The following is a 17,502-nucleotide window of genomic DNA, read 5'->3' as shown; positions in this document are numbered from 1 at the left end:
CTGTGGAGAGTGGTCGAGCCAATGATTTAGAAAATGTGATGAATGTAAATCAGAAGAAGCATGATATTTACTGAGAAAAAACACTCATGAAAACTATCCCTTTTAATGAGACCTCATGTGAGGACAAATCTACAGCAACGCTTGTAGTGTATAGAAAGAAACCCCCACTCTGCTTCTACATGAAACCTTGTGTTCTCACTTTCATGTCAGGTTATAGGTTTCAGGTTATAGGTTTCAGGTTATAGGTTTCAGGTTTTAGAATGAGGAGATGCGAAATATCTCTTCAGCTAATACAAAATGCTGGACATACTAATACATAGTAGCTTAATGATCAGAATAAATATGAAACAGGACTCTGTGGTGGACGAATTGATTGATTTACTTTAACCGTCTTACCTTTTTGCAGCAATGGGGTGAAAGAGAGAATAAAGAGGCATGGGTGACTGAAAGCCAGCCTATATCTTTAGAAAATTTGAATACCTTTCATTTTAAATGAATATATGAGGGAAATCATCTGAGGTGTATTATCTTTTTTGCCAACTGGCAGATAAAAAAGGTTTCTACAGGTGTCTACAGAAGTTAGAATTTTCTTCCCCTCATTTCATATTTTCTGGAACCATTGTAAACCAAATAAACATTGTTTAATTGTCAAAAACACATCATATCTAACTAACTGACTGATTTCTTCCATCTCAGTTTACTAACTGAGAATGTATTATTATTTGCTGATAGTGTCATTACTGATATTGTCCATATGTTCTTAACAGCACCTTCTTAAGACGGTCTGTCTTCAGGGTGTGGCACACCCTAATGAAACACCTTTATTTGGACAGTAAAAATATAAGCAAACATAAAACTGAACTGAAAACAACCTAAAACAAATGTTGTAGTTTTTTAAACAAATAATTGTCTCCTGTACATACACATAAAAAAATCATAATAAAAAATATCAAAAGTTTTTTTCCCCCAATTCCCTGAGTGTCGCTTTTAATTAACAACATTATTTTCTGCAGGCCTAGTGTCATAATTTAATGATTTAGTCAAAATCATTTAGAACTACAACTCCCAACATGCACTCCTCTGTTTACCTTTACGTCAATTTTGGGCGACAAAATAACCGTCCTTAAAACAAGCAAAGAATCCCCTGAAACTGAAGCGGAAGGGAAGTATGGTGATCTGTTAGTGGAGTATGGTGATCTGTTAGTGGAGTATGGTGATCTGTTAGTGGAGCCGGTACGTGGAGCCGGTACCGTGGAGCCGGTACCGACGTTAAACGGAGAGCCAAACCCAGACCTCAACGCAACGTCTCTGGAGGATGCTCGTTCAAATTTCGCGCTGCTTGCTCCGCCTTTAAACAGACTAGCCGACTTACTTTAGCCTGTTAGCTCGCCATGACACCGGGCAGGCAGCCTTGAGTGAAGCGAGGAGAGCCACCTTACCTCTGGTCAGTAAATGTAGGCTCTTTGTTTCTGAAGACGTGTTTGAAATGGAGGTGACGGACATCGGGAATAAGGAGGAGGGGAAAGTCTGGCATAGGAAACCAACCCCAGGCAAAGGGTAGGTCTGAAGCATCGACACGGTGCCTGCTCAGCTGTCATGTGCACCTGATGCTGCTGGGAGTGACACACTTACTGAGCTTTATTGTTAAAGTATAGTGAACAAATATAGAAGTTAACATAAACCTCTGAGCCTAAAGAAGCACTGAAAGGTGCGTTCACTGCCTTTGTGTTCAGTCACACTTGTTGCATCAAGTATGAACTGTAAACATTGAATGGCATCACTCTACAGACGATCTTATATGCTGAAACGTTATATTGTTTATTCCCAGTGGATGCTTTTTCTGATGTTTGTTGTTGTTGTTGTTGTTGTTGTTGTTGTTGTTCGGGCTCTTTTTCAGAGTGTATTGTAACCACTAGAGAGCAGCCGCGGTTCACTGACATGTGTCGCTTTTCATCGGAGTGTGCGTTTATTAATGTGTAAAGTCTTCTTCCTCAGCGTGCTGGTGACGGTGGTCCGCACTGCTCAGCAGGCCAAGACGGTGCGCTTCCTCCATGTGGCCTTTGACACCACAGGAGACTCCTTCCTGGCTGGAGATCACCATGGCAACATCTATGTATTTGACATCAGTAGGAACAGGTGACTGACTGTGCTCAAAAGTCCAAAAATAGTGTTTTAAGTCTTTATTTATCACTTGCATTATAATATATTAATATTATTTGCTTTACAACACTTGGCTACATGTGAATTATGACATTCAGGAATATTAAGGTCTACTTACTATCATTACTGTGCCCATTATCTCCTATTAATGCCAGTCATAGCCTTTTAATGCTCTATTTAGTGTTTTTAATTGTCTTTCTTGTGGCAGATTCCGTCTGGTGCAGAAGACAGGCCAGGCCTGCACTGCTCTGGCATTCAGCCTTCGGAGGACCACAGAGTTCCTTGTGGCCATGGCTGACTACACCATCAAGTGCTTTGACAAAGGTAGGAAGGACACATCCATACATTGATTCATTCTTTTAGTAGTCATTTTAAGAGATGTATGTGTTTTTAGGTCTTCTGGACTTTCTCCACAAGTTAGTTATTCATGACACTTGATATTGTTGGGTTGTTTCTTTCAGACACAAAGCAGCTGGTCAGTTGGATGCGGGGTCACGAGGGAGCGGTGTCGTCCATCTCTGTCCACAGCTCAGGTCGCTACGCCATCACCACTTCCCTTGACACGGCTCAGCTCTGGGACCTGGACACCTTCCAGAGGAAGAGGAAGCTCAACATCCGACAGTCTGTTGGCATTCAGAGGGTAAACATGCAACAAAAAAAAGCAACATTTACAAATTGATGTGTGGTCACATTATGAAGGTAAAACTTTTTTTGAGGACTGACGAAGTGTTCTTTTTTTGTCGGATAAGGATTGATCATTCTACACTGTTGTTTGTTTTTCAGGTGTTTTTCCTGCCTCTCAGTAACACCATTCTCAGCTGTTTCAGTGACGACTCCATCTTTGCTTGGGAGAGCGACACGCTGTTTTGCAAATATCAACTCCCAGTCCCTGACTGCGGACCCAAAATCTCCTACAAGGCCTTTGCTGTTACACGGTTGGTCTGCTAACTCGCTCATTGATTATGTAGCTTTCCAGGGTAGTTCTTCATGACTATATCTCCCACCCTGCTTAACCACTGAACACTTCATAAGCACAACAAAAGTAAATGTGGAATCGGAAGGTTTCATCAAACGCTAATACCAGACTTGTGTTGGCAGTGATGGGAAGAGCCTTGCTGCTGGGGGGCGCTCCAACCTGCTGCACCTGTGGTGTCTGGACAGCAAACAGCTGGTCAGGGTGATTCAGATGCCCACCCAGGTCCGAACCGTCCGACAGCTTGAATTCCTACCCGACAGCTTTGACGGAGGAGCCAGTCAGGTACACAGACTACAGACCTTCTCTTTCATCTCTACTCCCTGCTATGGAATCTGGTTTGTTTAAATTTTAGACATCTTGGACATCACTTGCCTGGAAGAGGCCCTGTCTGTGTATCTGAGCATGTTAATGATCCTGTATTTGGGTTCTTTATCTCTGTATTCCAATTTTTAACATGTTAACTCTGCTTACGTACCCTTCTGATTTTGAGACTTTTTTTTGTCTCTGTAGACACTAGGTGTATTGAGTCAGGATGGCGTTATGCGATTCATCAACATTCACACTTGCAAGCTGCTTTTCCACATGGGCTCCCACGAAGTCGCCATCACCACAGTGACAGTCAGCCCTAACGGCAGACATGTTGTGGCCATCATGGATAATGGCAGCATAAATGTCTACAGTGTTCAGAGTCTCACACAGGAATTAAACAAGGTGACAATCCGTTGGGATAACAAAGATGTACACGGTTCAAGAGTTTTCTCATATGATGCTAATATTTATTAATCTGTTTGTGTATTCATATTGTGTGTGTGTTTGTCTGTACCCCTCATCCAGCCTCCTCCCTCCCAGGTGGCAGTAGTCTCTGGCGGTGGAGCTGATCAGGACTTGTCTAACCTAAAGGTCAAGGTCAGGTCAGAGGTCGTTCAGAGACCAGCCAAGTGCTCGGGTAGGCGTACACATGTGAAGATTCTTAGACCTCCTGCTGACGATAAAGAGGTGGGAGTAACACAAATCAATGCCTAATACATTGTTGTTGTTTTTTAATATAGAGTGAAGATTGTGAAGATTATTTCTTATATAGATGTTCCACCAAAAATACACACAAAGCATTCCGTCTAGACAAAGTAGACTAAAGTGTGTTATTTGATGAAGTGTTACCCTTTTGTGTCTATCAATAGAATGAACTACCTGCTGGTCTAAATAAGAAGAGACTGGTTGCTATGCTCAAGGCATTTGGAGAGTATCCTGCTAAATACAGGTAAAGTAGGGGGATTCATGCATGTATCTGATGACTGACAAATGCATGCCAATTTTTAACGTTTGTGTGTTAAGATTCACACGTTTAACTTTTGTATCCACATCGCAGGATGTTCGTATGGCGGTCTTTGTTGTGTCTCCCAGAGAACCATGCAGCTTACAGCAGTCTGACTGATAAAGGCCTGCATTCAGCCTACCTGACTCTACATGATAAATACCCGATCAAAAGTCACAAGTTACAGAGGGGACTACAGCGGTAATATCTCTCTCTCACTCTCACTCACACACATTTGCACCTTATTAAGTATTTTCTTCTTTCTGGTGAATTTATTGGTTAGTATTTTTTTAATCTATTTTTGAAATTACTTACTTTCATAATTTGGTTCTTCTGCTCAACAGGGTTTTGTCTGCCTTAGCTCACTGGGCAGCCATCTTTGGGGAGGTGGAGTACCTTCCCCTGGTAGCCTTCCCTTTCGTCAAGCTCTTCCAGAACAACCCAATGCTCTGCTTCGAGGTGGTGGCCACTGTTATAGGTACTTAATGGTTATTATTAAATTCCATTTCCCAGGAAACACAATATTATGAAAATGTGTGAAATTTAAACTACACACTTGAAGGATTTTTGCTGCTTTGAGTAAAGTATCTAATTACCACAAGTTTTTTACCCTTTTCATGTGTAGAGAATAGCACTGCTTCATTCATAAGCATTACTACTAAACAATACTGCTTCAGTGTGCGCAGCCAAAGACTAAAACTTGTGAAACTAATGGATTTGGAACCATCTTAATTCTCAAACTTATTTCAAGTTTTAAAATGTTTGCTCTGTTTATCAGGCATCTGAATGTTTTAAGGCAATGTATTATCAGTTGGTTGCAATACTCGGATGTTTTGTTGCGCAGTGAATTGGGGTCAGCATTGGTTCGAATACTTCCCCAACCCTCCTCTGAACATCCTGAGCATGGCGGAGAACGTTCTGGCTCATCATGACAAGGAACTGCTGCAGCACCTGGTGGACTGTGGCATCACCTCACAGGTAATCACTGTACACAGCTACACACAACTGGAGGAGGAGGGTGGATGAGTGGTCAGATGGTTTCACACCCATGTGATATAGAGATTTCATTGTGCATCTTTACACTGTCTCAGCTCTATGTCTGGCCCCTGCTGGAGACCTTGTTCTCTGAGGTTTTGACCCGTGATGAATGGCTCAAACTCTTTGACAACGTCTTCTCCAACCATCCATCATTCCTGCTCATGGCCTGTGTGGCCTACATCACCTGCTGCCGTGAGCCTCTGCTGCTCTGCTCCCAGAAAGAGGATTTTGAGGTAACTCTCCTCTGAAAATAAAGTCAGCCCTATATTCGGTCAGTAATTGTTCTTTTTCTCTCCTGCTCCATCAAATAAAATTTCTCCTCTTTCTTTTACTGTTAGTATTTTTTCCACCACCGTAACAACCTGGATTTGGGAGCCATGATAAAAGAAGCTTACCGACTCATGGGCGGCACACCAGCTGACATCCATCCCAGGAATATGCTCTCTGATTTAACACCACTGACCAAGGGCCAGTACCCCGTGTTCAACCACTACCCCGATTTCATCGTGGAATACCAGAGCCGGGAGAGGGAGAAGATACGACTGCAGGAGATGGAGTATCTCCGTGAGAGGTGAAACTAGACATAGTGTATTGACAGTTTTATTATCATAGGCAGACATGTATATTTAATACATATATATATTATATAATACACATCAAAGTCATCAGTGAGAAAATATGAAACAGATGGATTGTGTGTCTGTGTCTCATCAGGCAGGAGGTGTCAGCACTGCGAGCAGATTTTGTGCGTCGCCAGGCTGAAGAGGAGGCCTATTATGCACAACAGGTAGATATTCATTTTGAGAATAGATTGTGTTGTGATGTATTTTTTGGGGCTCACTCACATAGTTAATCTGTATATAAAAATGCAAGCCTGGAATGTAAGTTAAGTGAATTCAATACTTTGATTCATCCGAACACAGGAGCTGCTGCAGAAGGCCGAGGAACAGCGCAGAAACATCCTGGCACAAGAAGAGGAAAAACTAACACAGCAGAGGACAAAGTAAAAGCACGAGAGACACACCTCATCATTAAGTTATGAGGGGAAAAAAGGACCAATGCTATTTAGCAGGATGGGTTGCTGACACTACTCTGTCCTCTGCAGGTTGGCAGCCATGAAGAGGGAGCTGAAGGTGAAGGAGTTACAGCTGTTGGATGCAACTAAAGGACGTTTTCTCAAAAACCAACAGGACCTGAGAGCCTCGCAGGTCCAAAGACTAGATCAGGAGATCAGTAGGAAGGTAACCTGATGGTTAAGATTTGAAGTAGTCTTTTTATATAAAGGATTTTCCAAGAGTTGAAAAGAGTTTGTCATGATTAACATGCTTGTCTTTATTTGTTAACTTCTACCAAGGGATCTGTTGCAGACTTAATAACCTCCATGTTTGAGCACTGACTCAACAATAACCTTTATGTTGTGAAACAGATGGATCTCCGGGAGCGAGAAACAGCTGCAGCAGTCCAGGATCTAGAAGTCCGACAGATGGAGCTGGAGGCTCAGAGGAGACAACTTGAACAGGTGACAAATGGATTGCATTAAACACTCCCTCCTCTCTCCCAGCAGCTTCTTTTGATTAATTTCTCCCTCCCTTTTCTCTCTCTGTGACCATTTATTCCAAAAGGATGAGTCTCTTAAACCTAGAACACATTTTGCAGTTGAAATACCTGGAAGCTTAAAATGTGCTTTCTCACGGGACATTGAATATATCAAAATATCAACAACAATAACAACTCGGCCTCTAAATGTTTGTCTCACTTTGAAACAAAATTAATTTAAAGCAAGCAAATTCCTTCGCGGTTGTGCCTAATCCAAGACTTCACAGTGTTGTAGCTTCCTTTGGACACCAATAAATATCACACGTATACTTACATTCAAACACTGACGACTATCAGACAACAAATATTCAGCTGATGTAATAGTCACAGTGAATTCCCACAATGTAATAACTTCACTTTTAAACTCTTGATTGTTGTAATAATTGTGAGTCTGGTGTGTTACTTTGTTTTCTCCATGACCCTTTCCCTCAGCACATGTTTAAGGAGCAGGAGCGCGTGGGACGAGAGGTTGAGAAGGAGGTGGAGATGAGGATGAGGAGGGCAGAAGAAGAGGAAGCGAGCTACACAGAGCTGCTACACTGCACAGAGACAAACATGCAGGTTAGTGACACATTCCAATATGGAGCCAATGTAATAATATCGTCATCCGTCAGCACATAATCTTGATGCACTTTGTGTGACTTTACAATAAACTATCAACGCCACACAAACTCTAATTTTTTTTTTCTCTATCTCAAAACACATGCAAAAACTCTCACACACACACACACACACACACACACACACACACACACACACAGGCCTTGGAGGAGTCCCTGGCGGAGGCATGCCAAATAGGCTTGGATTCTGACTGGCAGAGAGAGGTGGCGGAGCGCCTGCAGCAGGTCGATGTGGAGCAGGAGAGGAAGAGGGAGAAACTGGCAGAGCTTCACAGACAAACCCTGGCAGAGGAGGAAAGACTGGCTGACACCATGAGAGATGTGGCAGGAAGGAAGGTGAGAAGAACAAGAGTATTATTTGTCAACACAACTATTTACATAATGTGTTGGCTTGTGTATGTTTTAATTTCTATGACATATGTTATGGTTTATTTTGTTGTTTTTTAGTATAAAAAAAATAGCTCTTAAGAAAAAAAAAAAAGATTGATATCTGTGTTCCTGTCTAAGAAATATATCTCACCGTCTCGATGTCTGAAATACAATAAATATAAAAACATCACTGAAGACAAATTGATGGAGGCAGGAAGAAAAGTTGTTGTTGTTATTCAATCAGATGATGAATACTTGTTGAATTGCAGTGGGATGAAATAATGAGTTCCAGAGCCCAGTTACAGAAGCAGCAACAGCCCCTGTCTTCGACGGACACAGGTATTACTCCATATGTACACCAGCTCTGTTTGTGGCCTCTGTGCTGACCTGTCCATTGCATCGTGGATCTAATATTCCAGTGTTGCTTACTGTCAGACGGCCAGAGACAGATAGGGTTAAGATCTCTTTTTTCCACCACAGGACTTCCTCATAGACCCAGTGCCACCACTGCTGTTTATGCTGGAACCAACTCTGCCACCTCTCCAAAGCAGGCAGAAACCAACATGGTGTGTCTGAACAGCAGTTCACCTTCAGAAAGCACATCCACAAACTGTAAGTCATTTTCTGTCAATCAACTTAGCGATTCATCTTCTAATTGTTGCAGCATTTACATAACACAACCATCTTAATCTTAAGTTTCTGTATAAACACTTTTCCTGTATGCCCTTCTGTCTTTGTTTCCTGACAGTTTCCCTGGACCGAGGCCGGGCCCAGCTGGACAGCAGCGAGAGACAACTGCTGAAGGAAGTCCGAGAATTAAGACAGAAACTGGCGGTCAGAGCCAGAGAGGGCAGCTCTGCCTCCTCACAGTCTGTCCACACACTGTCCTCTGTCTCCCAGTAACCACAAACTGCTCTCTGTCGTCATAGCATCACAAAAACATATTCTTTTCTCCAGGGAGCTAGAACACCAGAAACAATGACTCAGACTGAGGAGCATACAGGATAGCTGCTATCTGTTTACCACTTTCCAAGTGCTTGTATACCATCTTTAAAACTATACATTATCAATGCAAATAGTGTCAAACATTTTAACTCTAGATCATCAACCACCATCTCATGAAAACCCCATGCCTTCCATTAAGACAGTAGTCATCTGACTGAAGACAGAACTGGGTTCATTCTTTGAGTTTTGGCTGTAGTGTTGCGGACGTGATGGTTCAGCTTGTGTCACTTCTCTAGGATCTAAGGAAACTCGTAGGTGGTTTCTTTGATAACATCCCTACAAGCAACAACGGGCGGACAATGGCCGGGGCAATAAAAAGGTCAATGTTGTATCATTGCAGTCCGTCTGTAGCCGTTGAACTCTGTTTGCCCACTGGACAATCTGATGCAACATACAACGTATGTATGCATACAAATGTAGGTACTAAGTCTAGTCTGTTAACTGTATGATGAAACATCTGTTCATTCTTTAGAAAAGATTTAGCATTGTGTACCTGTACTGCACCTTTTTATATCTCTGCATTTGTTATCATAATAACTTCCAGTTCAGTTGTACAATTAATATTCATGGTTGTCATTTTTAAGTATAGCTGGTGGTCGTTTTTTTTTTGTAATTTTCTTTTTTAATTACTTTTATATGATTTGTCTTATTTAAACACTGGTTTGGATAAAATGTTTTTTAAAAATTCTGATTTAACCTTCTGTTTCATTGTGCCTTTCAAAATATACATAAGTTATGCTACATGTTTTTAGGTCTGGTATTGAACAATTATAGTAGCAGTCTTTGATTTGTAATGCAGACCCTCAAACTCTTTTGGTATTGATTCAAATGTTTTTTTTAAATGATTGAAAAAGGTAGTTTACACATCTGTATGCAGGAGAGGAGGTCCAGGTGCTCTTTCCTGTAAACAGAATCCCTAGATGGAGTATTACAAACGGACAACATGCAATATGCAAATTTAGTTCTGAGGGGCTTAATAATTTAGATTGTACTATAATTTGGATCAGAGGTATGTTTTGATTGGATATTTTGGGGAGTGAGTTTTCGTTCAGAGTGTTGATGGTCTGTGTGTCTGTATATGTCAAGACAATCAGCAATTTGTCTGTCATATAACAGACGTGGATCTGAAGTGTTATCACTTTAAAACAGCAGCTAAGGACCTGTGTGCTTCTGCTTCTCACTGGGTGTGCCTCTGTTTGTCTCAGGCTTTGGTCCAATAATCATCCAGGTGCTGTTTGACATGAGCTGAAATGACAGCCATCCCCATTCCTGTCACTCATTCCTTTCCACTCAACCTGCTCCGAATCACTCTCAGGCCGTGGAAGGAAAACAGCTAATCACTCAATCATTTTTCTACTAGAAACACACACTAGGAATATTTCTTGAAACCTAATATTACTTCTCACTCAAGATGCCATAAAATAACCTATGAATCAATATTTGCTACATTTATACATGGGCGTACTTTCTTGTGTATTCTCTGTCTTTCATTAACATCTAATCGCATGACTTTTGCTCACACCTGTCACCTCTCATCACTTGTGAAACCCAGCTTGCCCTAAGCGGGGGCGGGTCCACCATTTTCTCTCCACCTGTCTATGTGCTTCAACCAGTAGTTCTTTCATTAATGTCAGATAAATGCAGGTAACCATCTCATATGGCTTTGAGGATCATGCACAGCAGCAACATGCGCCTGCTTATGTTGAACTAGTTGTCTGATGAAATCATTTTACCTCTTACAAACCAAACTACAGTAAACAAGATCAGCATCATCCATGGAGTCCAGCGGTTTATCTGTGCTGTTGTACAGGAGTTCAAAACCCCAGGGGAAGGTGAGGCGACGGGTTCAAGACCTCCGCATCCCTTCCTCCTCTTGCTATGGCTTTATAGCCAGCAGACCCGCATTGGACTTGAGCCACAACGAGAGCGCTCGGCTGGCAGTGGACTCCCTGCTCAGCCGGGGTTTAGAGGGATACCACGAGGTGTTGAATGCTGAGGGAGAAGTGGACTTTCTGTCAGAACTGGAGAAGACTTACATCCTAGAAAATGGGAAGGATGGCAATTCAGGTTGTAACTGGATTTATTTTATATTGTCATTTATAATTTTACATTTTTTGGCCTGCTCTTTGCGGTCAATTTTTTGAAAACATAAGAAATAAACTGAGATTGATTCATTAAATATAAAATAATATTATTGCTGCTTGTAACAGCTTTATATATCATAGCTTGATGCAAAGGATTTTCTTTTTACACAGCTGATCCTGGTGCATCTGATGATGGCGATGAAGAGTCAGAGAGCTTGTTTGCTGGGTCCCAGTCTGCCACACGATATCCTGCAGTGTCCACAGACAGTGATCCTACTGTGGCAGGTTTGGACCTGAGCAGCCCAAAAGGTATTACAGTAGTAGAAAATGTTTATGGAAGCAAGCTCTTCTCTTATACCACAACTTAACTTTCTTGTGTTTTAACTCTTGATATTTGAAGTGTTAAAACCTGTACAGACTTTTGTATGTCAGCCCAATGTTCTTTCATGGTGAATCAGTATCATTTGCTGCCTTCCCTGATCATGTATTTGTTCCTTTCCAGATATAAAGCTGACTGATCCTGTCCTGGATAAGCCCAACATTGAGGTTTATTTCCAGTCCGACACAAGGGCAGCCAGCATGAAAGACATGGTCAGAGAGTTCATCAGAAAAGCTGGAATGGTGTGTGTGTGTGTGTGTTTCAGCATGTGCCTGCACATAAAGAGGAACATAACATGCATGCCTGTACACGTGAGAGAAGATTAAAAGTGTTGGTATTGGATCTTGTGTGCTGAAAAGTCAGAAACACAGTGAGTGATATCTGTCTGTACAGGTCTTTTTTATAGTGATTGACAGCTTTAGTGACATTTGACAGTGTGTTGTGTGCGCGTGTTTGCATGTATTTGTGTAGGCCCTCGCCATAGTGATGGACAACTTTAGTGATGTAGAGCTGCTCTGTGATCTTCTGGAGGCGAGCAGGAAGAGGAATGTGTCTGTTCATCTGCTCCTGGATCATCTCAACCTGAACCTGTTCGTCAACATGTGGCAGGACCTCAAACTAGACAGCAAAAGCTTCCCTGTAAGTCCATCTTCCTCTTTCCAATATATCGACACTAGCTTTTTAAGTTTTTAACATAGGAAAAAGTCCCCCAAAAAAATCTAAAATTGTTAGGATCACTTCCTGGACTTAAATAGTTATTTTGAGATGCTCTTTGGATAAGGATACACGTAGACAGAAATGTCATTAGGAAACTACAAGGCACTCTCTTATAACATTACGATGCCTTTTATTGTAATATGTCAGTTGTATTGTATTGTAAAGTATGTCATTAAAATTGTATTAAAAAAGTTATTGTATATATGTCATTCAAAAGTCATAGTCTTGTATTTCATCAAAAAGAGAAAAATATAAATAAAATAGCATTGTTATAGTTAAGCAGTTAAGCTATGATCACTGGTCTGTGATAGGATGCAGCCATGAGTTTAAGAATTGCTTCTGTAGCAGGAAGATTTTTCCCATCTTTACAAATTAAGATCAGTTAGGTTGTCTCTGTAATGAGGCCCCTTGTCTATGAATACATTACTTCATCTCCCATCCCTTGGATAAAATAATGAAACCAGGTTTTCCTTTTAATCCAAGCACTGTGTCTGATCGCTACCAGAAGGTGATATAGCTACTGATTTCAAGTTTAAAAACTCACAAATCCAAAGCCTCACAAATCCAAAGCCTCACTCATTTAAAAAATGAGTTGCATTTTAGCTAGTTAACACTTTTAGGTTTCATGTGAGCTGCTTTACTATATAAAATTGTTAAAGAAGAAGGTGCATCAAAGCATTAGTTTTTTGGGGTGAATGTGACATCAGCTAGATCCTTCCATCCATCAATAGTGTCATTTAGTCAACCTCAGCATCTTCTAACCAAGGAGATACAGCTTCCCTGCTTAAGCACCACGCAATACAGATTTCTGCACATGTAAAACACCATAGAGAGACTGTACGTGATGGACATGCTGCTGTCTGCTTTGTCTCATAGCATGTTTCTGTTTTTAGCTCTCTTTCACAAGCTGACCTTTGATCCTCAGCAGGGCGTTGAAGCACAGACTTGAGAATCTGTGCTTGGAACAACAGTGGACCTTTTAGGAATACAGTGCTTCCACTGATGCATGTAAACAAAATGACAATGAGCTGGACTTTAAAGTGATTTTTAATTTGGTATCCAAATATGCCACAGATCAGCTTAATTTTAAATAAGTACAATCTTTAATTCTTACTTTATTCAACACTTATTATTAGAAAGCACAACATTTTACCTTTATTATCATCGCAGTTATAGACATTGAATACCATCATGGTGATGCTCCATATTTAACATATTTTATACCTATTTTTTGCTCTTTTATCTTTAAAATAATTTAATTTGCTGCTGCAGTCACCAGCTATTTTTGAAAACATCAAAATATATTATGTACCAAATTTAACAAACAAAACTTTCAAACCATCACAACTTGTCACTCCCTATAGCTAAGGAAATTAGTTTTATGTCTTCTTCCCAGAGAGAAAAATGTGTACATATTGAATACTTAATAAATTAATAGTAATATAAATAATTGCTCTTGTGTGTGCGCTTGTGTATGTGTGTTAATGTAGAAACTGTCAGTGCGCAGCGTGGATGGACAAACCTATTGTGCCAAGACAGGCAGGAAGCTGACTGGTCACATTACGGAGAGTTTTATCATCACTGACTGGACTGAGGTACTGGCCGGCTCATACAGGTAAACACACACACACACACACACACACACAACACACACACACACACACACACACACACACACACACACACACACACACACACACACACACACACACACACAACACACACACACACACACACACACACACACACACACACACACACACACACACACACACACTGTACATATGCACATGAACACAAAAAGCTAAATTAAGGTTTGTGTTCTTCTTAGTGTATATCTAACATATTTGCATGTCTTTATGTGTCCACTTTCCATTTGTAACTTCTCTTCTTAGTTTTTTGGCTCTACCATAAATACTTGTGTGTCTGTTTGTTTGTTGTTTCTTCAGTTTCTCCTGGCTGTCCTGGCAGGTCCATCGTAGTCTTGCTGTTCTTGTAAAGGGCAGCGCGGTCATACCTTTCCATCAGGAATTCCTCAGGCTATACTCAAGCTCAAAACCAGTCCCCAACTTTGTCACTTTCATCACTGTGCCTCAAACTCTTCCTCTTTACTCCTCATTACATGCAGCTCAAAGTGCTAACACAGATGCCAGTAAATCAAGATTAAGCCCGACCAAAACAATGTGCCACAAAGTTTGGAATCAAGATGCTCAAAATGCTCAGACAAAAGCAAAAATTTGGGTTTTATCCAATCAACAGAGATATCCAGATACCCAGCCTCTACACAGTGCAGGCACTGGCACACAAATGCATGAAAAACCTCTTGTTCAATCTGTGGTCAAACCAAAGCATACAGTGGGGGCTGTCCTCACACAGCATGGTGCACAAAATATTGTGGTACCTCTTGAGAAGAATCAAATCCAGATCCAGAGTCCCTCAAACCCTCTCAGTCTGAACCAAGTCTCACATGTTCAGTCTCATCTTACCAGCCTTACCATCAACACTACATCTGAAAAGAATGTGAGGGCTCAAGAGTCAATCCCTCCACACACTGCTTCACCCACACAAGGACAGCACAGGATTGTCAGCTATCAATCCTCTTTCAAGACTAATCTCGAGCACCATAATGTGCATACTGAAGGTCTTTTCTTTTGGCAAAGGAATATGAACAGGTCGACAGAGCCGCCTCCTTCCACAACACAGCAAGTACAAGCAACGGATGGCTTGTGGTTCCCTTTAAGCCACCAAAGAGGACCCACACAAACTTACATGTCCTCTCTAGGAACCAGGAGGCAAGATCAGCTCCAGAGACACCACCAACCCTCACTCCAGGCAAACCCAACTACACAGACTCAAGGTTCAAAGTCAACATCATCAGCCATGGGAGCTTATCTTAAACCTCAGCCCCAGTCGAACTCCAAGCTGTTTTTACCAGGTACAGGAGCCATGCTACACCTACAGCCCCACACATCCCAGCAGGGAAGGCCCCCTCCAAGACTAAACTGGATGCAACAGAGTCGTCCTGAAAGACCTAGACCTACGGCTCACATCAGCTCCTTCAGCACCACTTACAGGACGGTACAGAAGACGGACAGGTGGACATCATTAGGAAGGAGCAAGAGCATGACTGACAGACACCCAGCAGGCCTCAATCCAAACATAACCAATACCTGACAGAAATATACAGACTCATTTTGATGTTTGGTGTTATAGAGACTGACATGCTTGGAAACATTTATTCACCCTCACACACGGTACAATCACACAGGTCAATGAAACATAGTGTATTCATCTGGTAATGTGAAATATTGAGTATATTCTACTGTGTAAATCTAAATTATATTAAACTAGTGTATTGTCTAACAAAATGATTCATTATTTCTTTGAGCATTAGGTTTTGTGTGTTTTGGGTTTGGGATTTTTTTTTTTAAGTACATTATTTTCTTAAAAATAATGCATTGATTTAAGTTTGTACATTTTATGTGGCTTATATATTGCCTAGATAGTGTAGCCTTAAAACTAAAGAAGTAACAAATAGATTATGTTAGATAGCCAGGCCTAAGAAATAGAGACAAGACAAGGTCAAGCGTATAGACGTGGCGGTGAGTAGGTACATCAACATGTTGTATCTGAATTATCTGAATCAATTCAATCCAAGAAAGCTAACCATAAAAGCAGTGGTGTTGATTAGAAATAGCATTAATGACATGGAGTCATATATTGCAGCAATGCCTCACCTCTTCTTGATTAACGTGACACTTGTAAACTAGTGTAATTTGAAGCTGATGCCTCATTTACTTACACAGTAATTTGGCTTTGGCAATGTTTAACATAAGCTTAAAAAAAAGATCCTGGTCATTCATCATGACATTAATAACAAATGTAAATAATGTTATTCTGATTTCTAAAATACTAACTCTTGTGTTTAACATCCTAGTTATCAGTAATAAGAATAAGAATGCAGCTATTGTTGAGCGGTAAATGTATATCAAAAGCGGATGTTCTGAAACCTTGAAGCCATCATTTGAGGATTGTTGAATTGAGTGTGTAAAAGAAAGCCTCTCTTTCAAGTGGATGTGTTTAGAGACAAAGGTTTTAAGGTCAATAAACTATATAGCTGATCAAATTTGACACCAGTTTCTGGGTCCCTTTCCAGTTTATTTCGGTGCCAGCCATCCGTTTTATACAGGTCACTGCGCAATAGAAGTATAGTATATATTTTTTAAAAAGTCCTAAGAAGTTCTAGTATAGTATGTCCAAAAGTCATGGTATGGCATTTTGGAAAAGTTCTATTATTGTATGTAGAGAAAAAGTCATACTATAGTATCGTAAAAAAAAGTCCCAAAAGGTCCTTGTATAGTATGACAAAAAAGCAATAGTATAGTAGGTCTAAAAAAGTTATATTAAGTATGGTAATTCCTAAGAAGTCCTTGTATTGTCATATGTCCGAAAAGTCTTATTATAGAATGTCCAGAAAAAGTCGTAATATAGTATGTCAATCAAAAGTCATGGTATAGTCTGTTGAAAGAATTCATAGTTTATTATGTATAAAAAAAAAAAAAGGTTTAGTATGGCCAAAATTTTTTTATTTTTATTTAATATAGTGTGTTGCAAGACGTCATGGTATACTGTTTAAAAAATGTTTTAATTGAATACCGTGTTGAAAAAGTGTCATAAGAAGTCAATGTATACTGTGTTGAAAAAGTCATAAAAAATGTGTAATATGGTTTGTTGAAAAAAATTCTTAAGAATACCTTGTATTGTAGTATGACGAAAAGTAATATAGTATGTCTGAAAAGTCATATTAAATAATGTCCGGAAAAAGATGAATATAGAATGTCAATCAAAAGTCATGGTATAGTGTATCTAAAAAAAGTAAAAGTATATGGTGATTATATAATGGTATTATAAAAAATATATATTATGGTCATGAAGAAAGCCATATTAAAGTATAACTTAAAAAAGTCATAGTATAGTATGTCTGAAAAATCATAGTTTAGTATGTTGCATAAGGTCATAGTATAGTATTTCCAAAAAAGTCATAGTAAAATATGTCTGAAAAGATTATTAAAAGTCATAGTATAGTATGTCCTTTAAAAAAAGTCATAGTGTATGTCGAAAAAAAGTAATAAATTCATAGTATAGTATATCAAAAGTGTTATAGTATAGTATGTTGAACTAAGTCATGGTAAAGTATGTCACAAAAGTCATAAAATAGTCATGGTAGAGTGTTTAGAACAAGTCGT

General features: G+C 40.1%; 1 protein-coding gene across 1 annotated transcript; it reads left to right on the top strand.

Annotated features, from left to right (window-relative positions):
* Positions 1–1,102: 1,102 nt before the first annotated feature.
* tbc1d31 (TBC1 domain family, member 31) lies at positions 1,103–9,725 on the top strand. The gene is made up of 23 exons (XM_054622475.1): positions 1,103–1,557; positions 1,996–2,136; positions 2,369–2,484; positions 2,622–2,800; positions 2,944–3,095; positions 3,259–3,418; positions 3,647–3,847; positions 3,971–4,132; positions 4,315–4,394; positions 4,503–4,649; positions 4,793–4,926; positions 5,293–5,426; positions 5,540–5,719; positions 5,825–6,057; positions 6,201–6,273; positions 6,410–6,489; positions 6,592–6,727; positions 6,913–7,005; positions 7,515–7,643; positions 7,844–8,038; positions 8,341–8,410; positions 8,552–8,683; positions 8,820–9,725. Exons 1-23 carry the CDS (start codon positions 1,487–1,489, stop codon positions 8,972–8,974), a joined length of 3,153 nt encoding a protein of 1,050 aa, XP_054478450.1. The 5' UTR covers positions 1,103–1,486; the 3' UTR covers positions 8,975–9,725.
* Positions 9,726–17,502: the final 7,777 nt, after the last annotated feature.

The sequence above is a fragment of the Anoplopoma fimbria genome, chromosome 20, assembly GCF_027596085.1.
Source record: "Anoplopoma fimbria isolate UVic2021 breed Golden Eagle Sablefish chromosome 20, Afim_UVic_2022, whole genome shotgun sequence".
Classification (NCBI taxonomy): Eukaryota; Metazoa; Chordata; class Actinopteri; order Perciformes; family Anoplopomatidae; genus Anoplopoma; species Anoplopoma fimbria.
This window is presented reverse-complemented; position numbering and strand designations above follow the sequence as displayed.

Coding starts and splice junctions, on each gene's coding strand:
- tbc1d31 (XM_054622475.1), top strand. CDS start 1,487: ATGGAGGTGACGGACATCGGGAATAAGGAGGAGGGGAAAGTCTGGCAT. Junction 4,650..4,792: donor TTACAGAGGGGACTACAGCG/GTAATATCTCTC, acceptor TCTGCTCAACAG/GGTTTTGTCTGCCTTAGCTC. Junction 4,927..5,292: donor GGTGGTGGCCACTGTTATAG/GTACTTAATGGT, acceptor TTTGTTGCGCAG/TGAATTGGGGTCAGCATTGG.